The 17,649-nt window shown below is 41.8% G+C and overlaps 1 protein-coding gene across 1 annotated transcript in view; it reads right to left on the bottom strand.

The window, feature by feature from the left end:
• LOC143325904 (ecto-NOX disulfide-thiol exchanger 2-like) overlaps positions 1 to 17,649 on the bottom strand; it is a 154,221-nt gene that overhangs the window by 57,762 nt on the left and 78,810 nt on the right. Inside the window, exon 3 of the mRNA XM_076739279.1 lies at positions 11,194 to 11,325. Within this exon, the coding sequence (XP_076595394.1) occupies positions 11,194 to 11,325 (132 nt within the window). The remainder of the gene's footprint in view (positions 1 to 11,193; positions 11,326 to 17,649) is intronic.

Genomic DNA, 17,649 nt, shown 5'->3' with positions numbered 1-17,649 from the left:
GGACAAAAACTTAGGAATGATGGAAGTTCAGGTCGAGCCAAGCTTACCTGACATGGTGCTTTCAAGATGTTTCACAAAAAAAAAAAAAGGCTGTGAAAATTTGCTGTGGTTTCGAGTTTATTTTTTGTGACCTGCCTCAAAAACAGTATATAAAGTTAGTACTATTTAACCCACCTTTTCCTCAAATGATAATTTAAATAGAAGAGCACCGTTTTGTACAGAAAGGATGACGAGGAGTCGTGGAGGGACAGTCTGCAAACGGTGAAGTTCAACATCAGTAGACTGTGGCCGTCAATAAAAAGAAAACTTTTTGACAACTGCACTTAAAAAGTCATATTTGTTGCCTGTACACAACATTTTTGACCAGTAAGGCCATAAATTGTTGGTTGGCCAGAGGAACACTGAGATGTAATCAGCACCGAAAAAAGTAAAAAGCCTGCCTTAATCTTTCTGTATTGGACAACGCTCGAGTTATGAGTCCTAAAGTCTCTTGAAAACTCTTGAAAAAAGCTAAATTATATCCCTGAGATAAAAAGTCTTAGACATAGCAGCCAGAGTGAATAAATCCTGCCAGATTTAGAGATGAGAGTGTCTGTGTGTCTGTGATAATAAGTGGTAGCTTGTAAGGTTGTAAGGTCAGAGACAGGGAGAGAGAGGGAGGGAGAGAGCGATAGAGAGAGACAGGGAGAGGAAGAGGGAGAGGGAGAAGGAGAGAGAGAGAGACACCACGACAGGAAGACAGACGTAATCATATTTGACAGAGCGGGGAGAGATAGAGGAGACCCATTTCTGTGGCTATTCTACAGTCTTCTGCTGTCATCACAGTGTGGATGTATGATTCAATGATATAACAACCTCCATTCAATATCCCAATAATAACACTGCTCCAACATACACAACCTGCATTCACCAACACTGACCATAAAGATTTCTATCATATATCGATCAATAGACTCCTCATCTTAATGGTCAACACAACTCAAACTGAATAGAGTTTACCTGCCTGAATTCGATAACTGAAGCTGTGCTGACAAAGTAGCTCCTTGAGGAATCCGTCCGTCTCACTCGACCTCTGACTCAAAAGTAAAAAACATAAAGTATGATTTCATACACAGTTATAACAGTAACATGCAGTTATAACTAAACACGCTGTCCCATACAAATGAAGCTTAATCTCTATCATGTGTGATCAATTCTATGATTCTTCTATCATATGCATCCTTTTATTCTGCAGGGCTGGGACGCTGCGCTGATCTCCTGATTCAATATTATCACGATACTTAGGTGCTGAGTTGATATGTATCGCAATTCGATATTACGATTTATTGAGATTTTTCTTTGCTTTTTTAACACTAGACCATGGGAAAAAGTTGAATAATACACTTCTACAGACCGTATATCATGAGCCCTACTTCCAAAAACAACGGCATTGTCGTTATACTACATTTAAAAGTAAATAAAACACTTCTTGAAGTAAACTTACACCTTTAGCTGTTCCTAATCCGCTAGAAAAAACTGCACACAGCACAAATGGGACAACATAAAAATGAACATCCCTCACACGTGAAAGTGAAAGAGAAAAGTGTCCTTTCAGTGGTTCAGCTGCAGTGCAGCAGGCTGAGTTACCAATGTGAAGTCAGCAGCTATTAGTTCATTCCCACAGAGTGTGCGGTTTGTTTTATGTTAAACATGTATAATGGATCACTTGTTAAGATAATGTTACTGTGGTCACAATGCTCAATTCCATTGCTGGACGGATGGACAGAGAGATGGATTCAGGAATCAAATAATCAAGCTCTTAGTACAGCATGCTTTGATATGAGCACTACAAACTAAATCATTGACACTTAATAATTCCATTTGAGAAGTCACTGCCAATAAAACTTTACAGGTATATGTAAGGAATTAATGATCTATCTGCTATAAACCACTACAGTGTGCGTAATGGTGTCACATAGGCTGCTCTGGCATCGCTGGAGAACATTGCTTGTGTGGCTCAAGTGGTGAAGCTGCTCTTCTTCTTTGCTGTTTTTATTGGCAGGTCTGAAGACAAGTGGAGCAAGCAGACATGTTGATAACAGTTGAATAAGGGCCTGACTACACCTATTTATGGTTAATGTAGAAGTAGAAAGGTGGCTTGAATCCAGCTCCACAATGATGAGGTGAGATTTATGTATGACTTTATAATTGTGATGAAAAGAATGCACACACACACACACACACACACACACACACACATTTCTGTCTTTGTGTGTACATGGAAGCTTTTTGATGTCATGAATCTACAGAGAGGTTTTGTGTCAGCTGAGCTGATGGCTCAGTTGCATTAATGAGGCTGCTTGTAAAGTGCAACATCTTAACATAATTCAGCCCCTTTCTGCACCAATAAGTGACAAATATGTTGCTTTGTTTTGACGTTTGGTTGTTATGCCACTGACAAATCGATTAAGATGAGTGCAGCTTGAGATGTATCATCAAATTCAGATGACTGGTGTGATGGACAAACACACTGATGCAAACTGATCCCAGGCCTGCATCCTGCTGCCATGTTGAAAGGAAAACGCTAATTCTAAAAATAAGATGGCTGTGTTACAGAATGACAAATGACTTGCAGAATGACAGATAACAAGGATTTAATCAAATTAAGACACTTTTCCTGCTGACAAAGTGAGGACACTTTGCAGAAGGACATCGTTACTCAGTCTCATATTATCTGTCCACACCAGCAATGCTTTAATAATAACAATAATCATCTTTATTTATATAGCACTTATCTAAACGCAAGATTGACAAAGTGCTCTACAGTCTGTAGTGCAACTGCTTTGACAGCACTGATTAAATAAAGGAGGATGAAAAGCAGGGGCTCTGAAGTTAAAGGAAAACTGCGACATTTGGGAAATTACACTTTTTTACCAGCAGTTGAAGGAGAAGATCAATATCCATTTCATCTCTCTCTGTTCAGTATGAAGATCTGTCCAATATTTGTTTAGCCTGGCTTAAACCCAGGTTTTCAACAACTGCAGAGCTGTCACATGCACACAGACACTGTGTATTTTACATGTGCTCCATAGAAAATGACACATTTTGGTTTAATGAACCATTAGCTGCAGTACTGGAGGTATTTACTTCAGCCACAGGTTGCATGCAGCGTCTCAAAAGTCCTGTCAGTGTTGCTGGATTTAAAGGCCCTGCACAGCCATGCTACACCCACACAGTTGTCAATTACTGGGCCTGATTAGATGTTTTCTCGGGACTGTGTTGGCGTGCGCAGACTGTGCTTGACAGACATCTCCTTCACTTTCATGAAAGCTTTGTTTCACCTGCCAGGGTGGGACAAATTACACCTTTACTCATAGTTATTAGTACAGCCAGGTGACCTCACATAATTCCAGCATAACTCTTCATACCTTCAAGCTGAGCAGAGGTCTGATCAGACAGAAAGGGTGACAACACTTGTGTGGGAGTGCAGGGCCTTTAAATTCTTTGATAACTCTGAAATATAACCAACTACACCCAACTACTACAATATTTTTTTCACTGGAACAGTTTGACATTTTGGAAGGTATGGTTATGTCAGTTAAACATGTGGGGAGGCTGTATGTCCACATATCAAGGTGTCCTTAGGCAAGACACTGAACCACTGAACTCCTGATTGTCATTCGCTCTGTGTGTGAGTGAATGGGTGAATGAGCAGCAAAAACCTTGTAAAGCGCTTTGGATAAAACTGCTGTATAAATGTAGCCATTTACCATTCATATTGCACCTGCCAGCAGCCATTTATGAAAGCAGCTTAGCATAAAGACTGGAAACAGCGAGGCCAGCTTTGTCCAAAGGTAACAAAATCTGCCGACAAGAGCCTCCACAGCTCGCCAGTTAACACGTTATTGCTCAGCTGATTAACATACACAACCTGAAATGAAAAAAAAAAGGCAGTTTCTGGCTTTACAGGAGGGTTCTGTGCAAGACTATGGGTCATGTCAAATAGACACAACAATTATGTCCAGTGTCTTTTCCTTTTCATGAAAACATCATGAGGTAAAGAAAAGCTATGAAGGAGAAATCATAAGGAAAAGACAACCGCCATGCGAAGAGAATCTGCCTACAGCAGATGTTACTGACGTGGGACTGCTGTGGTGAAACTACAATGTTCTGAAGGTGGACTAAAAGCACATCTTAGACACTTCACTCTGTGATTCTGCATTTGTTGTTTCATATAGGACAAATAACCCAATGACAAAATGACTTTGTTTCCAGGGTTGGAACTGAAAGGAGTGTGGATGAGGGAGGTAGTGGTGCTGAGGTGCGTCAACCCTGAAGCCAGGCATTATAAAAACCATCTATTGATAAAACAGTGTGAAATGTTGGACAAAAGCGTGATATAAATGTAGTGTAAGTGTGCCATAAACCATAGATCTGCTATTAATATTAGCTGATTTATTGGCCTAGCTTTGCTTGCAACAAAACAAACGAGGCTATTTGACTAGCGGTCTTCACAGGACTGAGACCCAACCATGAATCCGAGTCAGGACCTCTGTCTTTGACTTCATGATGGCGAGCTTACTAGCCAACAGGATACAGCCTGTTAAAAAGACAATTTCCGAGCTGTATTTTTTCCTCCTTTAACTTGTTTGTCTTGCTGTCTGGATGCTCAGATAAAATAATCTCTCTGCACTGAACACCCAAAGATGAGACCAATATTAATCTTCTAAATTCAAGCATGACAGCAAACAAGCCTATGATTATTTTGTCAAATTTGGAGCGTTCATTTAAAAATTCTGAACCACCTGCACATTAATCACACACATGCACAGTTCAGCTGGAAAGAGACCTGCTAACCTTTCTCTGGTTTAAAGTCATAAGAAGCAGGATTTGAGTCATGACGGAGAATCAGGTGTTAATCCACCTGGATTAGTTCAAAGACCATAAAACATGTGACATAACATAACATGTGACAGTGTGTGTGTGTGAGTCCATCTTCTGTACCTTACCTGTGTGTGTGTGTGGGAGGCTCAGGGGGAAGTGGCTCATGTTGAGTGTGCCTCAAAAGGTTCAGGAGGTTCAGAGCTAACAGACTGGAAATTTGACCATGCATCTCTCAGCAAAGTCTACTGAACATATGGATTATGGATGGAGTTCAGCAAAGGTCAGGTTTATTGCTGGGAGGCCTCCTTTCAGCTGCCTGTTTAAGTGCAGTCAGAACAGGGAGTGTGGACGCACACTCATAACTCAGACTGCACTTAGCAGCCAACTTTGATTGACCTGAGAGTTCCTCTTCATAAATGGTTAAAGGGAGAGAGAGAGAGAGAGAGAGAGACGGTAGGAGTTGACTAAAAGAAAACGAGCTGGTAGGAGTACTTGAAACTGAATTATTTCATTCTGTCTGATGAAGTGTCTGTCTATGTGCAGATGGATGATAGTGTGCTCCGCTGAGACAAAAGTACCCCACTGACTTCCTTATGAGTGTGCAGATTATATAATAGAGTTCTGCTCTGGGCACACATACGTATCATGAAAAAAATAACCAACGCTCTCACAAAATTACTAATAGCACAAAGGATTGCTGTGCTGTTTCGAGTGAGTGAACTAAAGGTGTCCAAAGAAGTCCTTCATGTACAGCGAGGGATAAAGCCTGATCTAAACTTTAGATTTCAAGGCTTAAGAGTGAGATACTGAAGGTTTTATTTTCTTAATTTGCAGCAGAACTCAGTTTATCATGTGTACTGGTTGAGTTTTTTAGTGTGACTGAAAGGAGTCCAAAACTGTGCTCCCTAAAAACCAGACGAGCGGCGTCTGCTCTAATGTGGCTGTGGGTTACAGTGGCTGACTCAGCTGTAATGAGACATTAATGAAGATGTTGGGTAATTTGGGAGAGAGGGGGAGGGGGAGGGGGGGTAGGGGCAGAGAGGAGGAAGGAAGAGCTAAAGGTAGTGAAGCACCAGCTGCTCTCCCAGATGATCCTTGCGGGGACACACAGCTGTCCTCCACAACTCTCCTCCCTCTCCATCTCTTTCTCCTCCCCTCTCTCCTCTCCACACCACCCTTCAGAAACAGCTTTGTCAAAATGACTTTAATGAAGATATATTACCGCAACTACGGCTTGATTCTTTGCACGCCACACAGATCAAATTCCCTCCACATGCACCTCTCCCTCTCAACGCGTGGGCACGAGTGTTTCCCTCCATCTCCATCATGCTGGACAGCTCCCCACTGTCGGTAATGTCTAGGATACTCTTGGATGGAGAGCTTGCAGAGGCTGTTTTGACTGTGAGAGCAGTAAATACCACAGATAACATTCAATAGGTGAGCTGCGGGACAGAATGTCAGCAATTTCTACATGCATTTGTCTTAAGTATGGACTCACAGACAGCCATATGCATTACATGTATGAGAACACAAGACTGAAAAGCATTCGCTAAATACTATAAATAAGGGTTAAAGGTGGAGAGAGAAATAGTGGAGCCTTCCCTGAGGTTTTAAAAGGGAAGTGGAGTTGGTAAGACTGAATGTAATGTTCCCAATGCAGAACACTTAACAATGAAGTGCTCTCTGAGGTTGTAATAACATTGGAAGATGACAAACAAATGGGCACACGTGTCAAAGCTTCATTAATCTAAAAGCTCTGTTTCCACATATTTTATCCAGCGTTCTGAAAGTAATGCTGATGAAGGGTTTTAAGTCGCTGTGTGTGCTCTTTTAAGAACACATCAACGGCACAGCTCTCTGATTATGCTCATGAGCTGTGAAAAGAACAAACACGTAGCAGCAAAGAGGCAGGCCAGTTTCCATGTTGAGTCCACTCGCTTCAACAGCGTACTTTCATAACGTGTACATTAACTGCAAAAGGCTGCAGCAGCGCGAGCTGAAACAAAGCTCGGTGTAATGAATTTATTATTTCAGTTATCTGTTATGCACAAAGACATTAAAATCAATTGAGTAAACTACCATTGCGTAACTATGGCAAACAATCCCTCATAAAACCACAGTAATAATGTAAACACCAGTATCTTGTTATACAGTATTTTCACTTTTCATTCATGCCAACTTATGGGTGAATATATGATTATGATCCAATAAAACCCTTTTCACACAGCATGTGAGCTAATAGGAATTTAAGAACAGTCCCAATTTAGTGTCGTCATTCAATGCTTGTGCACTGTCTGAATGCCAAACAGGTTTCACAGTCCAATTCTGCAAACAGCCAAATACTAATACAATGCTTAATAAAGATATACTTCAGTGTGGCTGTTCTTAAACCTTTCTAAAACTTGATATAATTCAAAACGAGCACGGTTGAAGACAGCAAAGCTGCCAGCGGATGTGACTCTGCCAGGGTTCGAATTTTAGAAATGACCTCTCCTCTTGGGTGACCTCTAAGAGCTGCTACTGGTACTGATGTGCTGTGGGAATTATTGACTAGTTGTACATGATGTACCGTAAAATGTTAACATAGTAGATCTTGTGATTCTGAGAGTTTTTATAGGGTACCCAAAGTCTCTTATTAGTCTAAGTCTTAACAGTCTAAGTATTTCAATAATGTGAGTTGTTTATGCATCACTGTCTATGCAGAAGAACATACACCACCATCCTGTGCTCTGAAGTTTACGTTTTTGAGTCTAAATCATTTATCCCATTGTTGAATTGTATTATTGCATTGGAACTGTGGCATTTTTGTCTTCAGGGCATAGCTGTACCAGCTGACTCACACTCTTAAACAAAAGGAGGATGCTCCTGCTGCAGTTGGGGTTGCGAACTGTAGTTTAAGGAACCAGGCCTGAGAGGGATTACAGGGATGTTGATGTGTTTATATATCTTGACTTAAAAGAAGCTAGGTCAAACAGAAGGGATCAGAATGCAGAAACACTATCGTCTCCTGGACCCTTTTGTTGTAAACTTGGCGCATTTGATATGCCAGCAAACACATACCACACGCTGGCATATTTTCAGCTGCTGACCCAATGTGACCTGAGCGCAGGCACTAGTTATACACCATAACTCTAGTTCTATGAATACAGGCTGAACCCTCTGACGGCTCTCTTTCATTGGAAGAGTTTGATATTTTGGGAGGTATGATTTTTCGCTTTCTTTCTCCACTTCCTGACTTGAGAAGATCGATAGCACCCTCGTATCTAGCAGTTACATGTGCGGTGGCTGTGGCTCAGGAGGCAGAGTGGGTTGTACACTGATCACAGGGTCTTGCCTAAGGTGTCCTTGGGGAAGACACTGAACCACTGATTGTCAGACCTGCACTGTGCTCTCCACCATCCCTGTGCGAGTGAATGGGTGAATGAGCAGCGAAAACCTTGGAAAGCGCTTGGATGAGAGTGCTATATAAATGTAGCCATTTACCATTCATGAAGCACCTGCCAGCAGCCATTTATGAATACAACTTGGCATAAAGACTGGAAACAGCGAGGCTGGCTTTGTCCAGAGGTAACAAAATCTGCCTACAAGACCTTCCAAAGCTCAGGTTAATTAACACATTATTATTCAGTTATTTAATTCATACAAAACCAGAAGCGTAAAAAAGAGAATTTGTGGTTTTACAAGGGGGTTCTGTGCAAGATGACGGGTCATGTCAAATAGTCTTAAATGTACAATTTTATCTTGACCTCCATGGACAAAAGTCACAAGGACGTCTGATCTGCAGTCTGATCTGGAGATCTGCAGTCTCTTCTCCTTTCTCCTTTTATGCTCCTATGCGTCCCCCCCTCCTTCTGTCTCCTGTCTGTCTCCCCCCTGTCCGTCAAGTCCGAGTCGGTGTTTCTGCAGGGCATGGCCGACAGGTTGGGCCCAGCCTCCTCTCCTCCTGAGCACAGGTGTGCTCAATCAAGCAATCAAGACTCACCTGCCTACACAGTATTTAAGCCCCAGGGTTTCAACGAGTATCCGTCATATTGTCTGTCTTGCTGTGTGGTAAACGACCAGTACCTTTGTCAGAATAGTCAGGCTTCCTGACTTCCATTCCCCTGCCCTGTCTCATCCTCGCCTGCTGTCGCACATACCCTGTCTGCCTGCTCTCACAGAAGAACTCAGACCTGTCTCCACTCGCCTGCATTATATTCGTTAAATGGTTAAACTTTCATCTGCCTCCTGTCTAATCTGTCTGAGCCTGGTGTCTCGGGTCCTGTGAACTCCGCTAAAACCATAAAGAGAATCCAACCGCAATTACACAAGGTTACGTAATTATGCAATAGCTGATGTTACTGTCAGCTATAAATGTTAGAACTACAGTGTTTAGAAGATGGACTAAAAGCGCATCTTGGATACTTTGCCCTGTGTGGTCTTAGTGTTTTGTTTCATATAGGCCATACAACCTGGTGAAAAATACTACTTTATTATCAAGGCTGGAACTGAAATGAAAGTGCTAAAGTCAGGCATTAGAAAAGCCACCAAATGATAAAAAGAAAAAAAAAGTGTGATGCAGACCACAAAGAGAGAGAGAGGGAAAATGAGAATATGGACAGAAGTGTCGACTCGATATGAAAACTTTGATCATGAAGCCTGATTTTACTCTTCAGTTTTGTGGATTATCAAGTGAAGTATATGAACTACACTGCAGACTGGAGCCTGTTAACAGTGACAGACAGACAGACAGACAGACAGACAGACAGACAGACAGAGCTGCGTTATGTACTCGTCTGTATCTTCATTGCGCTGCATTATCATAAGCTATGATGAACAGGTCATGGGTCACATCTTCAACCCGCGTTCTGGCGCCGTCTCTCCCGCTTCACCTCCTTGCAGCTCTCATGCATTAGTTCCCTGTTGCTGACTGTGTGGTTGCTGCGGCTGCTCTGACACACAGTGTGTCGGTGTTCAAAATAGCACGGCTGTATGGAAATAATTCTTACATTTATACAAGATAGGTATCGTATGTTAGGCCTACAAATCTACTTCTGTACATACAATCACTCTTGAGCTTCAACCATGCTGAATTAACTCCATCTGGTAAAAAAATTTCTTTCTTCATAGATGTCAAGCAAACAGTCTCATATCCACTTTTCTTGATAGACAGACTGTGGGTAATGGGTTATGGGTAATATGCTGATTATGAGACTATGCATATAATAGCTTAAGAACCAGAACTCAGTAAACACCTTGAAATGTTGAACTGATTGGGCTTTGTAGTTGTTATGGGTGATACAAGCTGTGAGGGAGGCACTGAAGCACCTTTCCTTAGCATGAGAGTTTGAACAGCTCTCATCATGGCTGCCACTTCGATACTCTGTTAGGAACCTTCCTAAGCAAAAAAGAATATCTAAGCTGCAACCTATTTCTTTGGTGCAATCACAGAGTTTGGTCATTATCCTAAGCTAAGCTAGCTGGCTGGAGTGTGATATTTAAAGTGCAGGCATGAGGGAGGTGTTGATGCAACTCTGGTTAAGAAATTGAACAACTTTCCAAACTGCACAAACTTTTCACCTACACTTGAATGTATGTGCTCAGCCAATCAGTAAGAACCTAGTCAACCCCATGGGGGCTGGATGAGGATTACTAACTCTTCAGTGACGAGTGGAAGAGCGAGGGAACACCTTAAAGGGGTTGCCACAAATACTGTAAACACCCTGAGCTCCAGCTGGATTTTGCACTGTCAGACGAGGATGACTTACCGCCCCCACGGGCCCCACACAGGTATGAAAACACAACAAGTCATCATCCTCTGGACACATTTGGCATTTCCAAACCTTTACTTAAGCAGGAAAATTATCTAACAGCATATCCTTAATTATATCTGCCTGGGGGAGTAGATGCAGAGGAGGGGAGGCTCCAGACATTCAAACACTGACGCATTGGGAGCTGCCCAGTGCGATGACTACAACTGCTCCAGTGCTGATGCTCACCGACTTGCTCAAGGGCACTTTGAGGGCAGCAGAGGGGGAGGAAACACTGTTACTCATCTGTCCTCCTACACACACATTTTCCCAGCCAGTCTGTGAATTCAAGTCAACAACCCAAAAAAGGTTCTGTAACTTTTAGGCTGCTGTTTCTCCCACCTCTGAACATGTAGGCAGCTCTGCCTTACTTAGAGCATATCTTCTACCTAAGGTTTAGACATAAACCTGACAAATTCAGGTTTTTTATGAGCTGTGGGACAGAAATTCCCATATCAATATATTCACTGTACAATACAATGCACATTTCTGTGGCACCGTGTGGCCTGTTTGGCAGCATGTAGCACGTTTTCTGTGGTACCTGGCATGAGCTGCTGTCCAGTCATGCTTATCGGAGGGGTCCCCAGGTTGCTCATGGCCGTTGCCCAGGCGCTGGGGTCTGACATGGGCATGGTCATGGAGTTCGAAGCCATGGTCATGTTATGGTTCCCGTCTGCAGAGAGACACACAGGAGGAATGAGAATGCGAGATTTAAAATTCCCTTTTTGGGTTCGTTATTCAAGTTCTGCAAAGAGATGTGCATTTATTTCAGCGAGTTAAAGGAAAGTCCAAGGTCAAAAGCAGAATTACATTTTAAAGGTGTCAGATCTTTGGCTCCCTTTTATGACAAAATCTCTGTACCTTCCTGACATGAGTGCTTTGTGATCTCCAGCCTCATTTCAATTCTGCGCTCTGTCACAGGAGAGAGGAGAGGCCACTGTGACCCTGCATTCAGCCTGACTCTGTATTGACTTTTACAACACTGTCATTTAGAATATACTCCTCTCCATGAAGTTGTCTGTTCAACTTCCGCTCAGAGTTTCAACAGCCTGGCCTCTTGGCACTTCCTGTCTCAGTGGCCTCTGACCTCGCCTCAAAAGGTTGCGGCTGCTTTGCCTGAAAATGCTGACACACACATGTACAGCAGCACAGAGACACTCTGTACTCTTCCCACACGGTCTTCCAAAATGCTCAGATCAACATTTGGACCAGGAACACTGCAACTGAATAACAGAGCTCATAATCATTGCTCGGACCCTCATTTTGAACTTACTAAAACTAATAACCCTTAACGTGAACGTGTACTCATAAACTCAAGAATAAAAGCTTACAATTTAGAAACTCTTACCTTAAAAAAAAGCTCCAGGGACTTCTTAAGTTGGTTAAAAATGGATGCTAAAAGGCTGCAGTACAGTCAGAGGTGAGCACAAATCTGTATATGTGCAATTATGTGTAATATCAAGCGTAATATGCAATATGTACAATTCAAAACAGGGTTGTTTGAGATGAAAATTTTGACAGGATTTCTTCTGTTTTTTTGCCAATAACATGAATAAAGGTGCCATTTATGTTCTTTGTGATCACTTTCCAAACATCTTCATTGTCTGCGCTTGTCAATGTAGCAGCATAATCTCCAGTTGGCTTGTTTTGTTTCCATTTCAGCCAATTTTCCTATGGCATAATCCCTATTCATGCGTATATCATGACAATATTAGATTGTTGTTTTTTGTGAACTGCTGCAGAAGTTATTAAAGATTTTACACAAATGGAATGAACTTTTTAAAGAAGTTAAATGAACGATGGGGCAGTCCTGCTCCTATCATACATGCGATTAATCATGTTATCATTTGAGCGCTGCTGTGCAAGTTTACTCTTACAGTTCACTTTGGCCTTTTACAGTATTCTATAGAGTAATTCTGAGGCATTTTAATAAATATAAGCTCTGACCACAGTTCATCTTGACACACAGGACACAAAGGCATAAAGCTGTATACATATAACATTACCTCTGAGCAAAGCACAAATCCATCATTATTTCTCAAGGCATAAAAACACTGAAAATTCCCAAACCCACCACAACAAACGTACATATTAGCTGGCACATAATACCCCAGGCTCATGGTTCTCTGCCAAGTCTTAAGCCTTGCATAGAAAAGCAAACATATTCAGATCCCCATAGATAAAAAGCCTGCAGTAAAGTCAACAGGAACACATCATACATCCACCAGTGGTTCATTCTCCTCATATGGAATTCATTTCACAGCTCAAAGTACTCTTACAACACTTGCTGGTTGAGCTCTCGCTGGCAGACCTGGAAACTGCCGAGCGGCAGCAGCTGCTGGCTGAACCACAAGCCTGTCCTCCTCTTCACTGACACCAAGTTTAACTGTGGTAATACAACTAGCTCTGAATCTTACACATTAAAAACACTTTTCCAAATGCCTGGTTTACATGCACTCTCAATGTGTGTGTGTGTGTTTGCATGTGTGTGCAGTCCCCAGGCCGTTCATGTTTGTGGCTGTCTGTATACGTATACCAACACACTCTGCAAAGCAATTACACTTCCCCCAACACCAACAAGCTTCTTGCGCTGCTAAAAATATACCGGAGAGATGTTTCCAAACAAAACAGCGAGATCCTCTTTTCCACATGACTGTAAATATGACATTAGCGTAATTATGACATTTCAACCCATAACATTTCATACATCCTGGCCACAGCTTGACTATTTATGTATCATTAATTAAGCCTGTGCGAGCTTTGTGTTGTGTAAATAGGTTTTGACAAAGAGGAAGCCATCCAACCAGAGTGCTTGTCATACAGCAATAGCTGTACATTGCCTTTCATCCTGCTAATTAATATTCTTTTAATAATTCCACTAACACGGAAACAGCATCCCTGCACAGACCCACTCATTAAAAGTTGTCTGCATGTTGCCATGGCTAGGCCCGATAACACATTCATTGTTGTGGTGTTGCTATGTTAATGTTCCCGACAAGAGCTTCACAGGCCTGTTAGCGGCTTACAACCACATTAGCTGTCCTGCTGACTGGGTGGCAGCACACTCAGAGGAGGCACAATACAGTGGGAGGAGAGGAAAGTTGCAACTTACAGGTTTACTACACATCTATGATCATTTTAATGCAGGCTTACAACCCAAGGAGTGACGGGAGGACGTAGGAAGACTAACGCAGGGGTTTAACAACACTGCCTCCTGTCCTGCTGGCACTAAGATGCTGATTTGGACTGGAAAAGAGGTCAGAAATTGGCCCACTTGGGTATGTGCCCAGAAATAGTTTCCTGACTACTATTTCTCACCCAGTGACGCTGTTATCTTTCTACTGCGATCGGCCCACTCTCCACTTTTTTTTTTTTTTTTTACGTCTTTTTAACAAATCCGATTGTGTGCCAGCTCAGAGTTAGTCAGAGCGTAGTGTGGTGCATTTGTGTGGGATGCTCCTTTGAATTACAAAGCAAAGAAAAGCATCAGTTGCCCATTAGGTGAAAATGATGAATCAGTCTTCACGAGTTTTGGACCATTTGTCAGCAATAAGGTGCTCAGAGCTGGCTGAGTTTCTGAAAGCACCAACAGTTGCCACATAAACATGCCAATAATGGCAACAAATGCCACCAAATGTAGCAAGTAACAGCTGCAGTAGCCCGTGTGATTGTAAAGTGACTAGTTGACAACCATCTTCAATCATGAATATGTGTCGCAAGGTGAGTATTCACTCTTGGACTGTATTAGCGATCAGCCATTAGTTGGTCGTTTTCACAGCTCTGGTGCTGCACAAAAGGTTCACGTCAAGCCACGACTACTTTTAGAGATACAACTAATAATCATTTTCCCAATTAATTCATCATTTAGTCTATAAACAGACATTCCAAAACCCCAAAACTCCTCATTTACTGTCACAAAAGGCAAAGACAAGAAGCAACTCCTGACACTGAAGAAGCTGGAACCAGCACAGACTTGACATTTTTGCTTGAAAAATGACTGAAACAACAAAACAAAAGTTTGCAGTTTTCTTTGGATTGACAAATCATTGCAGCTTCAGACTATTTCTTCTTAATTCATTCTTTATATTGAGCTACAGACCACAACATTCAATATACAAGCTCCTACTATCACATGTTTCACTCTTGGTGTCACTTAATCACATACTAATGAAATATCATGAGACCTGAGCAAAATCTGTGGGATGTGGTTTAAACTTAACAAAAAGCTTGTAAGCGGACTTTGACATCAAACATGCCCGTGGTCATGTTAATCACCTCTGTGCCTGGATGTACAGTTATTAAAAGAGCACTTGCCATCCAGGCTATTAAATCAGTACAAGTCAGCTAATGTGTTTGTGGCCTCAGAGAACATACAATAATTTCTACTTTTTAAATGAAATGTGTGTTTGTCTTCAAACATGGTCTATTCTTTTCCTCATTTTATCATGGACCTAATGGGTCATTCCTTTTGCCCACACATCTCATTTCATATGCATGGTTTCTATGTCCCTGATGCACACTGACTTTTACATTAAAAAGTTTAGAATCCTTCTGCGACAAAGTGGGTGAGAACAGGCCATTTGTCCCCATTATTACCATCGCTGCCACATCGCTTACAAATGTAACCATGCTCGTTTGTTAAACTGTTTGTTTCACCACAGCTCCACCATTGAGCTGTAGTTTACAGACACAAGCTATCCTGGGTTTGTTTGTGTTTTTCTTTATGTTGTATTACAGTTAACCATCATTTCTAGTTAATGTAAACCCTGGAAAGGCATTGATAAGTTAAGTTATGGTTTATTGGTTCAGTTCTGTGTTAAATAAATCATTTTCTTTCTTTGTTACTTACCACACGCATCATGTAATTCAGGGGAAAAAAGGAGGCGGTGCTGAACATTTCCTGTATTTATACACTCTGTGACATCATCAGTGATGTCACTGGGATAGTCCAACTATGGGGGGAGGTAAACTAGGTTAAGTGTGTGTTCTTCATGTTGATTGTGTTCTGTGTATGTATGGCTGTATTGTTCGGTATGTGAGAGTCATATGGAGAGGGTCTGCTTAGAGGCCAGTGAGAATGAATAACTTTATCACTTCCCTGCTGTCAGGAGGGGGATGGTCATCACCTGCATCGTGAACGGTACAGACTAGATTGGCCCCTGCTGATGGAAGGGGCTATTTAAGCAGCTGCTTTTTGGCTGTTAGTTGTATTACTATGAGCCGTGTTTTGTCCAGTTGAGCTAAGTTAACAGTTCATTTGCTTCTTTTTGTTTTGCACATATTTTTAATTAGACGTGTCTCATGGCATCACTCTTCTTTTCTAAGTAAACCAGCTGTGTCAAACCTGGATGTAGTTTCTGAGTCGGCCTCCTACAGGCTTCCCAGCCACTCTGGTCAGGCCTCCCCACACTTTCTCATAACCAAACTAAGCGGCTCCATATGTCTGGTTGCTTTTAGATCTGGTAACTGTATCTTTCAAACTGTTTTTTGAGAGGTCTTTGCTGATTGGTTAACTATTGATGAAACACAGCAGTGGTTTTGTATCTATCGAAACAACAAAGCAGGTAAAATTGCATCATTTTTTGGCAGCTCAATAAAACAGAGACCAGCAGAGAAAACAAACAGGCATCTAAACTTTGCAATCCTGCAAACAATTTTAATATTACACCAGCACAGTCATCCCTAAAAGGGTTTATCTCAGTCTATTTGATGTTATTTGATCTGTAAGATATTTGCTTTTCATTTCATCATGCCCATATCCCGCTCTCATCATCTGTCAGAAACAATAAGGAGCTCCAGCAAAGTGCAAAACCAGTTCATCCAAAGAACCACCTTCGTTCTGTGAGGCTGGGTCTCTTTAATAGAGTCACGGTTGAAAGTTCTTTCTTTTTAGCTGTGCATTCAAGGAGAAATTGTATTAACAGGGTCAAAGTTAAGGCAAAGTCTCACAGCTGTTGATAATGAGCCAAAACGCATAAGAGAGAGAAATCTGGGACAACTCTCATCTGATTATTCTCAGCTGGTTGCCACTGGCTGAGTTTGGTTTGTCCAAAGGCCAATTCAACATGTGGTACCATGCTGTTCCACACAATTATATCTGTGAGTCATGAATGATTCTGTATTGAGTTGTGGCTCAGACACTGAACAAGTCATTAAGAGAGCTTAAATTATGTCAAGTTAATGAAACTCAGCTGGCGTAATACAGTGGCTGATTGAATTTAGATAACACTTTAAAATGAATGAAGGCCGCGTAGAAACAGGCCGACTTTTGACTTCTATACCTGACTGCTCATCCTTGTGCTTATGTGCCATGAAGATAAACGTTCAGGAACGAATGACTTCCCATTCTTTGTACGCTTTATGCTGAGTTTGGCTATTTATCTGCTGGCTGCAGCTTCGTATTTACCAGTCTGACTACTTGGTTAATGGGGAACTCTGATTTTACAAATCAAAGTCTGTTTACAGGTCTTGGGGAGGACAGCGGCATAGTGGAAAAACTCCAGAGGTTAGAAAGGATTGAAATTAGCATACCTCTGGCCCGCTCCTCATCTCTGCCTAAGGCTAGCAGCTCGAGGCTACATTTGCTGCCACGAGCATAACACATTCAAATCTACTGAGCCAACTCGCTGGTCAAGTTGCATCATGGGTAATGTAGGTGCCGGAGTGTTGGCACCTACATTACAATTACATACATTTACATATGACAATTCATAGATCAGGAATCCAAGGAGTGGCCTACACAAAGCTCCCAGAAGTCTAGAGGGCAAGTGTTCAGTCAGTCTCACTTTCCACCCTGATGAAGACATTGTGAGGTCAAAGCCAGTCGACGTTTTAAACTAATGTGTCCAATGAAATGAAAGCTTTCATGCTAAAAGCTTTTCTCCTTCCTCTGTCAGAGTGCCTGACAAACGATTTCTTTACTGCGATTCCACAGTTTGTCTCTAAAGCTGAACATGAATATAGACGTACAGTACAAAGCCGCTCGGAGCATTTTCAG

The sequence above is a fragment of the Chaetodon auriga genome, chromosome 9 (genome assembly GCF_051107435.1).
Source record: "Chaetodon auriga isolate fChaAug3 chromosome 9, fChaAug3.hap1, whole genome shotgun sequence".
Taxonomy (NCBI): Eukaryota; Metazoa; Chordata; class Actinopteri; order Chaetodontiformes; family Chaetodontidae; genus Chaetodon; species Chaetodon auriga.
The sequence above is the reverse complement of the archived record's forward strand: the minus strand, read 5'-3'. Positions and strand labels throughout refer to the sequence as shown.